The sequence below is a fragment of the Crinia signifera genome, chromosome 12, assembly GCF_055691185.1.
Source record: "Crinia signifera chromosome 12, ASM5569118v1, whole genome shotgun sequence".
NCBI classification, from domain to species: Eukaryota; Metazoa; Chordata; class Amphibia; order Anura; family Myobatrachidae; genus Crinia; species Crinia signifera.
Window position 1 is genome coordinate 81,032,474 of NC_139228.1, and position 14,173 is coordinate 81,046,646.

The window sequence follows — 14,173 nt, forward strand, 5'->3', positions numbered from 1 at the left end:
ATGGGCCCTGTTCTTTGGATGTCATCGTTAATGGTTGGCCGCACCTCTTAAGCTTGGGCACCTATCACTGCATATTAATGTGGTCTTTTCCTTTTAATTAGTTTTACGCCATCTCCCTAAAGGCCCCCATGCACCCAATCATATATTCTCGAGGGTTTGTGTGATAGATCGTATGCAGATTGTGTGCACACAATAGTGCAACGCCGGGCCCGAGGGGTTGGAGGATTGGTCCTCTGGTCTGACGTGCTGCACGTCCGATCAATTGGGATTGGGAGCAGATTGCATGTGCTTTTAAGCACATGCAATCTGTCTTTAGATGGCTCATACAACCAGGGTCATGTGACCCTCCCTCCCTGACTAGCAGAGAAGAGAGGTGCAGTTTCCGGGTGGCCCACGGCAGAGAAGGCGCTGGAAGCCGCAGAAGTTTCTGAGTGGCGGGCGGGCGGCTGAAGAGAGCGGTGGACGTCCTTTTACACAATTCTGTCACTACTCTGACAGAGGATTGCTGCATTCGGGCTATTTATAATGGCATAACACAGCGGATGTCAGCAGATTGGTAGTTGCTGGCAACCTGTAAATTAAAAAAATAAAAAAATTGCATTTTGGTACTCCCATTCTTTTGATCCTAGTAGGCAAGCCCCCTATTTAAATGAAGCTTCAATCATGCAGCAGATGGATGGTACGATAGATTGTGAGTACATTGTGTGTCCAAAGACCACCAAGGACTGCCGGGGAGTTGAAGGGAAAGTTGGACACAATCATGAAGACCGGTCTTTCTGATGTATGGCCACCTTGTCACATGTGGCTACCTTGTGCTGTAAGCATTAAATATCTGTCTGTTGATGGCATGAGATTCGGGAACACTCCAGAACACCTGTATTGCTGCATGGTTCCTACCTGTGACCTGAGGTACAATGTGAATACCTGGATGCAGTGGTGGATACAGCAGAATGTATTTGCTTAGGTCATTCTGCAGCAGAGAAGTATTGGGTAGATGTATGAAGCGGTGATAAGGGAGGAGTGAGCCAGAGGAGAAGTGGCACATGGCAACCAATCACCACTGAAGTTACACTTGTAATTTGCATAATATAAAATTATACCAGGGGTGGGGAACCTTTTTTGCGCCAAGGGCCGTTTGTATGGGGAAAAAATCCTTTGGGGCCCATATGTAAAAATTCCTCTTACAAATTGTCCTGCTGCTGCCGTCCCACGTTCCGGCGGCTGCCGCTGAATATAGCTGACAGTCTCCAGTTGCTTTTGATTAAGAAGAATCTCGCGAGAACTACCGACCTCTCATGAGATTTCCCCCTGTGCTTGACTCCCAGCAAAGCCACCGGACGGGTGGACGGGCCACTCAGACCGACTACAGGGCAGCATACTGCCCCCAGGCCTGAAGTTCCCCACCCCTGAATTATACAGAGCAGCGGTTTGGTTCCCAGGGCCACTTCTCCTCTGGCTCACTTCTCCTTCCTTATCACTGCTTCACACATCTACCCCTGTTAGTGGTAGCTGCAATGATGTTTGCTGATCAATAATAACCTAAATATATTCTACATCTTCATAAACCTAGTGAAATACTTGGTGCTATCAATGTGTTTTAAACCAAGCGTACCTCAGCTGTAGAGGTGCTCAGTATATGCTTTAAATAATACAGCCCTTTTGACAAACACAACAAGTCACCCCTTCAGTATTATAACTTTGGCTGCAAAGAAGAATTTGCCATCTCCTGTCCCAAAGCTTGCAGATCAGTCCTGTTGTGAGGACTTTCCTCCGTAGGATATGTGCAGGTGATTACTTTCCCTTGGCAGGTTGTGTATTTCAGACACAATTAGATTATCTTTCACACCGTGAAACAATTAGGTAAAAGCTTTCAGAAGATTACAATTTGGCTTATGATGTCATTTCAGACGTGAGGCAGGGTCACTTTGTCATGGCAGGGTTGAGTCTCTCTCTTGGAGGACTAGAATTTAGACTTTAAAAGCTCTCTTAGATTCCTAGATGGAATTTCACTCGACTAAGACAAACCAAGGAGGAATGCCACCTGCGGACCGATTCTACTGGGAAGTATACTCACACCTAGAGTAGCAGCCATGGATGGACAAGGGAAGATCCTGGATGGTGCCATGACAGAGAGCACCTACTTACATCTCAATGGTTCCACTGATGGCAGGACCTCTGACGATGGGACGACTGTGATTGGTGTTTACCTCATGCTCCTGGGTAAGAGACGGAATCGGGAAAGATCTCATCTAACAAATGCAAATATTAACTTGTTCCATAACTGACCATGGTTTCAGTCCCAAGTAGATAACTGCTAAGTTAGTTACAGGCAGGGCTATTTTTGTGCAGGCTCCAGCAGGAACTGAGGCCCTTATTCTAGTTCACTGTTTCTGACAAAATATTCCTCAGATGGACAAAACCATGTGCACTGCAGGTGAGGCAGGTGTAAAACCCCACCCAAATCTAATTATCTCTGCACAAGTAACACCTGCCTCACCTGCAGTGCACATGGTTTTGTCCATCTGAGGAATATTTTGTCAGAAACAGTGAACTAGAATAAGGGCCACAGTTCCTGCTGGAGCCTGCACAAAAATAGCCCTGGGTCACTTTAAAGGAAGGGAGGGGGGGGGGGGTGATTCAGGCGTGGAGGTCAGTTTTGGGGTTATTGATGTGTGATCTATAAACATTGTAAAGAAATGTGATGACCTCATAGACTGTTAGATAATATGTATATAATTATATTTATATTATATAGATTTATATTAATTATAATTATATATAATACCCATCTCAATACATTTTTATTTGCATCTGAACAACGTCTCCTGAGTGCCTGTTTTGTCCTTTGGGATTTGGATCAGTATAATTATATATAATGATGTGTCAGTAATTGTTTCTGATGTCTGCAGGCTGGCTGTCATGGCTGGGGAACGGAACCGTGATCTGCCTTTTGTGTAGGCGCAGGCGGCCATTGGATTCCCAGGATCTGCTGACGTTTAACCTCGCTGTGTCGGATGCTGGGATCTCTATTTTTGGCTACTCTCGGGGAATTGTGGAACTGTTTCATGGGTTAGGAAATAATGACTTCTTGGTCGCTTCTCTCTGGACTTGTAATGTAAGGGACCAAATACTTTCATTCCTTGTTCTGATTTAGAGGCCATCTCTTAATGTACATTTTCAATGCAGACCATATTATACAATCTAAAAGCTGATATACAGGTTGGCCACCCGATTCTCAGCAACTGATTGTTGGGCGCCTGTATTTATTCCGGACACAACAGGGAGGAGGGGGGAGGATTCGGATTCAGAGGGATGTAGGCCAGCGGGAGGGAGATGAGCTGTGGTGGGGGTCATGGGCCCATTATTCTAGTTCACTCGCAAAGGCAAATTCCATCTCAGTTGGATAAAGCCATGTGCTCTGCAGGTGGGGCAGATGTAACATGTGTAGAGAGAATTAGATTTGTGCGGGGTTTTGCTTCAAAGTGAGACCTATATTGCAGTGTAAAAATAAAGCAGTCAGTATTTACCCTGCACAGAAACAAAATAACCCACCCAAATGTAACTCTCTCTGCACAGGTTACATCTGCTCCACCTGCCGTGCACATGGTTTTGTCTATTTGAGAAGGAATTTGCCTTTGCGAGTGAACTAAAATATGGGCCATGATGTGGGGGAGGGAGAAGAGCGGCGGCGGAAGTAATGCTGCAAGGGGAGATGAGCAGGTGCTTCGGGGAGACAGACTGTGGGGAGGAAGCAATGCGAAGGGGCTGCTCCCGATACCAAAAATCTATCAAAATTGATGATCCAGCACAGTGTTGGAACCGAGTGCGCAGGATTATCAATGCTATATCTGTATTTTCTTTAAACATATCAGTCAAGAACCATCAATGAAAAAAGGTGGGTGGGGACAGAGCCCCGGAGATTTACCCCATGGCATTGCCTTTTGCATACATTACTGGTCCCTTTACCTTGTAACTGTTTTTGTTTTTGTTCTTTTAATCTTGTATAATCTGCCCTGACTGTGATTGCCACCTTATTAGGTTGATGGATTTCTGATCCTCCTCTTTGGCCTGATCAGTATTAACACACTCACAGTAATCAGCCTTCTCCGGTATGTGAAGGGATGCCAGCCACATCGAGGTATGTTAGCACTTTCACTGTCACTATCATGCGGCTTATTCCATTATCATTATTACTTACTGTATTACCCTTCTCTGTACTTCCTGCTGCCCTTACCAACTGTCCCTGGTGCCTACATCCATGTGGCGCTGTACTTCCTCCTGCCCTTACCAACTGTCCCTGGTTCCTAAATCCATGTGGCTCTGTACTTCCTTCTGCCCTTACCAACTGTCCCTGGTACCTACATCCCAGTGGCTCTGTACTTCCTACTGCCCTTACCAACTGTCCCTGGTACCTACATCCATGTGGCTCTGTACTACCTACTGCCCTTACCAGCTGTCCCTGGTACCTACATCCATGTGGCTCTGTACTTTCTACTGCCCTTACCAACTGTCCCTGGTACCTACATCCATGTGGCTCTGTACTTCCTACTGCCCTTACCAACTGTCCCTTGTACAGTACCTACATCCATGTGGCTCTGTACTTCCTACTGCCCTTACCAACTGTCCCTTGTACAGTACCTACATCCATGTGGCTCTGTACTTCCTACTGCCCTTACCAACTGCCCCTGGTACCTACATCCATGTGGCTCTGTACTTCCTACTGCCCTTATCAACTGTCCCTGGTACTTACATCCATGTGGCTCTGCACTTCCTACTGCCCTTACCAACTGTCCCTGGTACCTACATCCATGTGGCTCTGTACTTCCTTTTGCCCTTACCAACTGTCCCTGGTACCTACATCCATGGGGCTCTGTACTACCTACTGCCCTTACCAACTGTCCCTGGTACCTACATCCATGTGGCTCTGTACTTCCTACTGCCCTTACCAACTGTCCCTGGTACTTACATCCATGTGGCTCTGTACTTCCTACTGCCCTTACCAACTGTCCCTGGTACCTACATCCATGTGGCTCCGTACTTCCTACTGCCCTTACCAACTGTCCCTGGTACCTACATCCATGTGGCTCTGTACTTCCTACTGCCCTTACCAACTGTCCCTGGTACTTACATCCATGTGGCTCTGTACTTCCTACTGCCCTTACCAACTGTCCCTGGTACCTACATCCATGTGGCTCCGTACTTCCTACTGCCCTTACCGACTGTCCCTAGTACCTACATCCATGTGGCTCCGTACTTCCTACTGCCCTTACCAACTGTCCCTGGTACCTACATCCATGTGGCTCTGTACTTCCTACTGCCCTTACCAACTGTCCCTGGTACCTACATCCATGTGGCTCTCTACTTCCTACTGCCCTTACCGACTGTCCCTGGTCCATACATCCATGTGGCTCTGTACTTCCTACTGCCCTTACCAACTGTCCCTGGTACCTACATTCATGTGGCTCTGTACTTCCTACTGCCCTTATCAACTGTCCCTGGTACTTACATCCATGTGGCTCTGCACTTCCTACTGCCCTTACCAACTGTCCCTGGTACCTACATCCATGTGGCTCTGTACTTCCTACTGCCCTTACCAACTGTCCCTGGTACCTACATCCATGTGGCTCTGCACTTCCTTTTGCCCTTACCAACTGTCCCTGGTACCTACATCCATGGGGCTCTGTACTACCTACTGCCCTTACCAACTGTCCCTGGTACCTACATCCATGTGGCTCTGTACTTCCTACTGCCCTGACCAACTGTCCCTGGTACTTACATCCATGTGGCTCTGTACTTCCTACTGCCCTTACCAACTGTCCCTGGTACCTACATCCATGTGGCTCCGTACTTCCTACTGCCCTTACCGACTGTCCCTAGTACCTACATCCATGTGGCTCCGTACTTCCTACTGCCCTTACCAACTGTCCCTGGTACCTACATCCATGTGGCTCTGTACTTCCTACTGCCCTTACCAACTGTCCCTGGTACCTACATCCATGTGGCTCTCTACTTCCTACTGCCCTTACCGACTGTCCCTGGTCCATACATCCATGTGGCTCTGTACTTCCTACTGCCCTTACCAACTGTCCCTGGTACCTACATTCATGTGGCTCTGTACTTCCTACTGCCCTTACCAACTGTCCCTGGTACTTACATCCATGTGGCTCTGTACTTCCTACTGCCCTTACCAACTGTCCCTGGTACCTACATCCATGTGGCTCTGTACTTCCTACTGCCCTTACCAACTGTCCCTGGTACCTACATCCATGTGGCTCTCTACTTCCTACTGCCCTTACCGACTGTCCCTGGTCCATACATCCATGTGGCTCTGTACTTCCTACTGCCCTTACCAACTGTCCCTGGTCCATACATCCATGTGGCTCTGTACTTCCTACTGCCCTTATCAACTGTCCCTGGTACTTACATCCATGTGGCTCTGCACTTCCTACTGCCCTTACCAACTGTCCCTGGTACCTACATCCATGTGGCTCTGTACTTCCTACTGCCCTTACCAACTGTCCCTGGTACCTACATCCATGTGGCTCTGCACTTCCTTTTGCCCTTACCAACTGTCCCTGGTACCTACATCCATGGGGCTCTGTACTACCTACTGCCCTTACCAACTGTCCCTGGTACCTACATCCATGTGGCTCTGTACTTCCTACTGCCCTTACCAACTGTCCCTGGTACTTACATCCATGTGGCTCTGTACTTCCTACTGCCCTTACCAACTGTCCCTGGTACCTACATCCATGTGGCTCCGTACTTCCTACTGCCCTTACCGACTGTCCCTAGTACCTACATCCATGTGGCTCCGTACTTCCTACTGCCCTTACCAACTGTCCCTGGTACCTACATCCATGTGGCTCTGTACTTCCTACTGCCCTTACCAACTGTCCCTGGTACCTACATCCATGTGGCTCTCTACTTCCTACTGCCCTTACCGACTGTCCCTGGTCCATACATCCATGTGGCTCTGTACTTCCTACTGCCCTTACCAACTGTCCCTGGTACCTACATTCATGTGGCTCTGTACTTCCTACTGCCCTTATCAACTGTCCCTGGTACTTACATCCATGTGGCTCTGCACTTCCTACTGCCCTTACCAACTGTCCCTGGTACCTACATCCATGTGGCTCTGTACTTCCTACTGCCCTTACCAACTGTCCCTGGTACCTACATCCATGTGGCTCTGCACTTCCTTTTGCCCTTACCAACTGTCCCTGGTACCTACATCCATGGGGCTCTGTACTACCTACTGCCCTTACCAACTGTCCCTGGTACCTACATCCATGTGGCTCTGTACTTCCTACTGCCCTTACCAACTGTCCCTGGTACTTACATCCATGTGGCTCTGTACTTCCTACTGCCCTTACCAACTGTCCCTGGTACCTACATCCATGTGGCTCCGTACTTCCTACTGCCCTTACCGACTGTCCCTAGTACCTACATCCATGTGGCTCCGTACTTCCTACTGCCCTTACCAACTGTCCCTGGTACCTACATCCATGTGGCTCTGTACTTCCTACTGCCCTTACCAACTGTCCCTGGTACCTACATCCATGTGGCTCTCTACTTCCTACTGCCCTTACCGACTGTCCCTGGTCCATACATCCATGTGGCTCTGTACTTCCTACTGCCCTTACCAACTGTCCCTGGTACCTACATTCATGTGGCTCTGTACTTCCTACTGCCCTTACCAACTGTCCCTGGTACTTACATCCATGTGGCTCTGTACTTCCTACTGCCCTTACCAACTGTCCCTGGTACCTACATCCATGTGGCTCTGTACTTCCTACTGCCCTTACCAACTGTCCCTGGTACCTACATCCATGTGGCTCTCTACTTCCTACTGCCCTTACCGACTGTCCCTGGTCCATACATCCATGTGGCTCTGTACTTCCTACTGCCCTTACCAACTGTCCCTGGTCCATACATCCATGTGGCTCTGTACTTCCTGCTGCCCTTACCAACTGTCCCTGGTACCTACATCCATGTGGCTCTGTACTTCCTACTGCCCTTACCAACTGCCCCTGGTACCTACATCCATGTGGCTCTGCACTTCCTGCTGCCCTTACCAACTGCCCCTGGTACCTACATCCATGTGGCTCTGCACTTCCTGCTGCCCTTATCAACTGTCCCTGGTACCTACATCCATGTGGCTCTGTACTTCCAACTTGTCCCAATTATGAGTAACTAAATTGTCTTTTAAGCAATTATCACCTACAAAAGTGATAAATGACCAACCAATCAGCTCCTAACTGCCATGTTACAGGCTGGCTTTGAAAATGACAGTTATGAGCAGATTGGTTGGTATATATTAAATCTTCTGAATGACCCTCCAACCCTCATCCATTATTTGATGCCTGTAGTATGCCCTCTCCGCAGCTCACCAATTGCATAAACATGGCGTCACAGTGGCTATCATTGTTGCCTGGATCTCCGCTATTTTCTGGGCTGGATCTCCGGTTATGGGCTGGGGCAGCTTCACAGGTAAGGTCCTGGGTTTGACTGACACACAAAACATTAATGTAGTGGGGCTTACGTTTATTAAGTAGATATATTATGAACGCTCATATTAGCGGCAGTTAAAATACAAGCAATATACACCCTATGCTGTTCCGTAACAGCGCGTCATGTCCAACCAATCACAGCCAACCACCCCTATAGAGATGTGGAGGAATGCTTGGAATGATGGAGGTACCGTATTGGCTGATATGGGCGTATTGAGCCTCACGTCCTTGTTTGGTGGCACGGCGCCTCTAACCGAACTGACCTTAGACAGATTAGACATTGATATGCCTCATTGCTTGTCTAATCGGTGTGGATCGTATTGTTGACCCAACTAAGGTCAACAGTCATTAGGTCAACATTGTTGGGTCGACGGTTCTAGGTCAATATGTGACCTCCAACTGTGTCCATGTCGACTGTGTCGACATTCGGGCCAAAAAACAGTGAAAAAACCCATGTCGACATGTCGACCTAACCCATGTCGACCTAAGGCATTTGTTGACCTAAAACCATGTCAACCTTGTCCCATGTCGACCTAGACACCTGTCGACCTTCATCCATGTTGACCTAGAACCCTGTTGACCTTGTTGCCTGTTGACCCAACGGTGTCGACCTAATGATTGTCGGCCTAAGTCGGGTCGACAATACGACCGTATCCCATCTAATCTGTTATGTGACTCTCCTTGCAGAACGCAAGTACGGGACGTGTGAGATAGACTGGTCTCTGGCGAGAAGCTCGGCACCATACAAATGCTATGTCATCGGCGTCTTCCTTTGGGGTTTCTTCATTCCAGTGACAATCATGGTCTTCTGCTACGTATCCATCATTCGGTCTGTTCACAAAAGTCACAGAAGCTCCCATGGAGGAGACTGCAGCCAACGCCAACTCACCATGGAGAGAGACATCACCCGGGTAATAATATCATCTGGTGTAGACACTACATAGTTAGGGAAGAGTAATCCCTCCTTTATTTCTAGAATAAGAGACCTTTGCTACCGGTACGTAGTAGCTAATACCGGTACAGGGTTGTAGCTGACAAACTGCACGTTAAGGGGAAATGCACAAAAAGTTATTGCAATGTCCTGTAACATAAAACAGTAGACACAAGCAACAGGGCGGAGACCGCCTTTTTAAATTTGGTCAGTCTGGGGAATTGGCGGCTTAAACCCTGGTTTGGTAAAACTCGTAGATGGATAACGCTCAATAGAATGTTGGGAAGATCCCGTTTTCTTTCTGTTATCTAGAACAGTAAATGAGATAGAAAAGTAAATAGCCGCAGCAGATCTGCATATCCCGAATAAAACCCCATGTGGACCTTTTCTCTGTCGACCTTCCCCAAGTCGACCTAATGCTTGTGTCACCCTAATAACCATGTCGATCTAACTCCATGTCGACCTTAAGAGGTGTCGACCTCGATGCATGTCGACCTTCAGTGGTATACTAATACTAGTTTGATGAGGTCTAATTCTGCCTCTGACTAGAAGGAAATAATTGAGGTAACAGCACAAAAACTGCACAAAAAAATGTATTTGGTAACTTTGTATCTGGAGCTTTATTGCATTTTTATCTGCTGAACATGATCCTGTTTTTATATCTGTGACACAACTAGACATGAGGTCATCTGTCTGCTAGATGTATCTGTACAGCACTTCTTCATAGAACTACAGTACGTACAGCCATGGTTATTATTCATTACTGTAAGCCAGGCATGTCCAAAGTCCGGCCCGGGGGCCAATTGCGGCCCGTGCCGTCATTTCAAGTGGCCCAGAGCCTCCATCCCAAAGCCTCCAGCCAGAAGCGGGCGGAGCATCAGATGCAGGATGCACAGCACAGGACAGGACACTAAAGGTGGGGTCCCGGCGAGCGTACCTTTACCGTGCTGTCTGCAGCAGTGAGGAGGTGCCGGCCGCCACAGTGAGATGTGTTTGGCGGTTTTTGGGAGAGTGAGCGTCCAACCCCTGGACATTCAGAGAAGGGGGGGCAAGCTACGGGACAGAGTGAATGGGTGCAGAGTGGGGAACATACAGTGAATGGGGGGCATACAGTGAAGGAGGGGCAGGCTGGGGGACATACAGAGAAGGATGTCAGGCAGGGGAATATAATGTGAAGGGGCAGAGTGGAGGACATACAGCGAATGGAGGCAGGCTGGAGGAAATACAGAGGAGGGGGCAGACAGGGGAATACACAGTGAAGGGGCAGGCTGGGGGACATACAGTGAATGGGGGCACGCTGGGGGACATAAAGTGAATGGGGGCAGAGTTCTGATGTAATTAATGATTCAAAGAATGTCGGGCTGAATGGTCGGCCCCCACACATTTTCACCTCACCAAATCTGGCCCTCGTCGCAAAAAGTTTGGACACCCCTGCTGTAAGCAGTACTGTAGTAGAGACAGATTCTGGGACATACTAATATCTAATGCTGTGTACACACAGGGAGATTCCTTTGCTATTCCATACGTCCCAAGTGTCCCGTTTACCGCAGAACCTCTGGTTTTTGGGGATGTTCCCACATCCCGTCTGGGGCCAGCAGTTTCCTGCGGCAGGGGGGGAGGGGCAGTTGAGAGTCTCCGCTGCCACCACTCGTCAGCGGGGAATAGACGCTGTGCGCATGCAGCGGCAAAACGGGCTTGTGGCCTCGCACGAATTACACAATTTGAAGGCCATGCCCCCTTGCTGCAAAGCAATGCCCCCAAAATTTCAGGCACGTGGCCAAGGTCCCGCTGTGCCACCAATGAAAGTTGTGAGGTATGCTATTCGACTTATGCTGTGTACACACGGTGAGATTCCCCTGCTACTCGAGTGCTATGCCATCTTTGCTATCTCTGCACTATCTACATACAATTCATACAATCTGCATTTCCTCTGCACCATATAGTCATTGCTATAATATTAGCGCGCATCGGCTTGGAATCGGGATAGAAAGCTTAAAAACATGTATTATCTCCATACGATGTCTATGCGATACCGATTGGATTTCGTCTACCGTACAGGCGGTATTTCATAACCTACATTCCACTACGGCGTGGTGGGAGATAAATCACGTGTCCATGTCAACATTCAAGACCAGTGCTGTCAAACGAGTATACGCACCCTAGCAAACAGGGCTGAATCAGGCCATTCGTATTATGCAAAGTGTAGATACTGTGCGTTGGGGCATCATGAGAGTCCACCGAAGCTGATCCTACGCCTGAAGACTAGTCACCAAGTATTAATGTACGCTGTGTTTATCCCTCAGGTGTCCTTTGTCATCTGTACCGCGTTCCTGCTAGCCTGGTCTCCGTATGCTGTGATATCCATGTGGTCAGCCTGTGGTTACCATGTGCCAGCTGTCACCAGTGTGATGGCCACCCTGCTTGCCAAGTCAGCGAGTTTCTACAATCCCATCATATACTTGGGTCTCAGCTCAAAGTTCCGTCAGGAGCTGCAGGCCCTGCTGTGCTGCACACGAGACAAGGACCAGTCCCTGGGCTCAGCAATGACATACGAAGCAAAGACGTCAGAAAGCCTCAGCCTGAACCGCAGTAATGCAGAGGTCAAGACAGCACTGGCCGATAGCACATTGCCACAAGAGGCAGCGGCTACAAACGACGTGTCTGACATTGAGACAATGGGGAACAGATATACCAGTGGTGACTATGACGTTCCACAAAGTGCATGTGTAACTGCGTCCTAGCGCATATCGATATATCAGCGCTGTGACTATTATACTGACATCTCTATCCTCCTGATCTATGAGGTGACCTTACTCTCACATAGTATGTCACAATGTATGGGATGCAGTCAAAATCCCGACAGGGTCAAAATCCCGAATGGGTCATAATACCGACATGGACAAAATCCCGACATTTAAAATACCGACATTGTCAAAATACCGACATATAGAATGTAAAGGTGAAACAGTCAACATGTCTTTCCGTCGACAGGTCGCGAGGTCGACATGAGGTTTTCCCACTGTTTTTTGACCCGACATGTGCCGACAGGCGGTATTTCATGCCCTACCATCCACTAGGGAGTTGTGGGAGAATAAAATAGTGTGCCGAGCATAGCAAGGCACCGCGCCCGAAGCATTGCAAGCGAAGCGAGGGGCTGCGGTTCACTTCCAACTGTGTCCATGTCAACAGTGTCGGCATTCGGGTCAAAAAACAGTGAAAAAACCATGTCAACCTCGCGACCTATCGACCGAAAGTCATGTTGACTGTTTCACCTGTACATTCTATATGTCAGTATTTTGTCCGTGTCGGGATTTTGACCTTGTCAGGATTTTGACCTTGTCGGGATTTTGTCCATGTCGGGATTTTGACCTTGTCGGGATTTTGACCTTGTCGGGATTTTGACCTTGTCGGTATTATGACCCATTCGGGATTTTGACCCTGTCGGGATTTTGATTTAAGTGTACACTTAGGACAAAACAGATAATGGGGAATAGAAAAGAAAGTAAATAATAAATGCACTATCTGCTTCCTTTAAGTTATCAGATGTAAAACATTTCCACTAAGCATTATGCTCTGAGATTGATCCAATTGTCTCCCTGTTACAGCATAATGCAGAAAGAAGCTGGTCTTACCATCCGCATCAAAGTGCTTAGTACATATGGGATTACTGTGCTTAGTACATATGGGATTACTGTGCTTAGTACATATGGGATTACTGTGCTTAGTACATATGGGATTACTGTGCTTAGTACATATGGGAAATGCAGCCAAAACCCAGAAATCGTCTATTGGCTGCATTTACCTGCAGTACTGCACAACCCACAGAATCTCTCCAATGCTCTTCATTGTAGCACAAAATCTGGTAATGTATGGGAGTAAATGAAAATCAACCATTGGCTCTGAAAAGCTGGAAAATGGACAAAAATGGCCGCTAGGATAAATTGGTTAAATCCGTGGATTTAACCAATTTATCTGAACATCAATTTTAGTCTTTTCTCCAACGTTTGTGAGGAAATGGGCGATTATGAATATTGGATCGATTTGCCGCATTGGAGTGACAAATCGCATAGTGTGTACTCATATGTGTGCCCCCCGCAGGTCGAATGCGACATCTGGTTGGTCGTGTTGCATGGTGAATCCATACTTCCCAACACTTGTGCAGTCTTCATTAATACTTTTTTTCACGAGTGAAGTAAATAAGTAATTTCTGCAGATCCTCTCCCTGCGATATTTGCGCAATTTCTTACCGTTCATATATTATACCCTGACGAGTTTGCCCTATGATACTGTTACTCACCTGCAGCATGTGGGAGCGATTTGCTTGTTTTGGGAAAGATTTCACAGTAATTGTACCGAGAACGATTTAGGACTTTTATATGTGAGGATCAATCTTTCATATTTATAGAAGGAATATTGAATTTGAGTTTTATTTCTAATTGACTTAAAACCAAAAAGTAAATTTTTTTAGATTTTGATTTTCGACCTTTGCATTTCCATATAATATATAGATTTGATGTCTTGCAATTTTAACCTGGTAGAGAGTTGTTTCTTTTTATGCACATTTCACACCACGGGATCTCCTTAAGACCTGAGACAGCATAGGGGTTCTCAGAGATGGGGAGACCGATGTGCAGGGCTGCTTATTAGAAATAGCGAGGTGGAAACAGCGAGTGCAGGGGGTCAGTTGAATGCTGAGGGCGGGCCATAGACACTGCTCACAGTCACAGCT

The 14,173-nt window shown here is 47.6% G+C and overlaps 1 protein-coding gene across 1 annotated transcript; it reads left to right on the top strand.

The window, feature by feature from the left end:
• Nucleotides 1-1,398: 1,398 nt before the first annotated feature.
• LOC146049892 (visual pigment-like receptor peropsin) lies at nucleotides 1,399-13,862 on the top strand. The gene is made up of 6 exons (XM_083166563.1): nucleotides 1,399-2,220; nucleotides 2,910-3,115; nucleotides 4,039-4,138; nucleotides 8,389-8,493; nucleotides 9,201-9,424; nucleotides 11,748-13,862. Exons 1-6 carry the CDS (start codon nucleotides 2,091-2,093, stop codon nucleotides 12,183-12,185), a joined length of 1,203 nt encoding a protein of 400 aa, XP_083022689.1. The 5' UTR covers nucleotides 1,399-2,090; the 3' UTR covers nucleotides 12,186-13,862.
• Nucleotides 13,863-14,173: the final 311 nt, after the last annotated feature.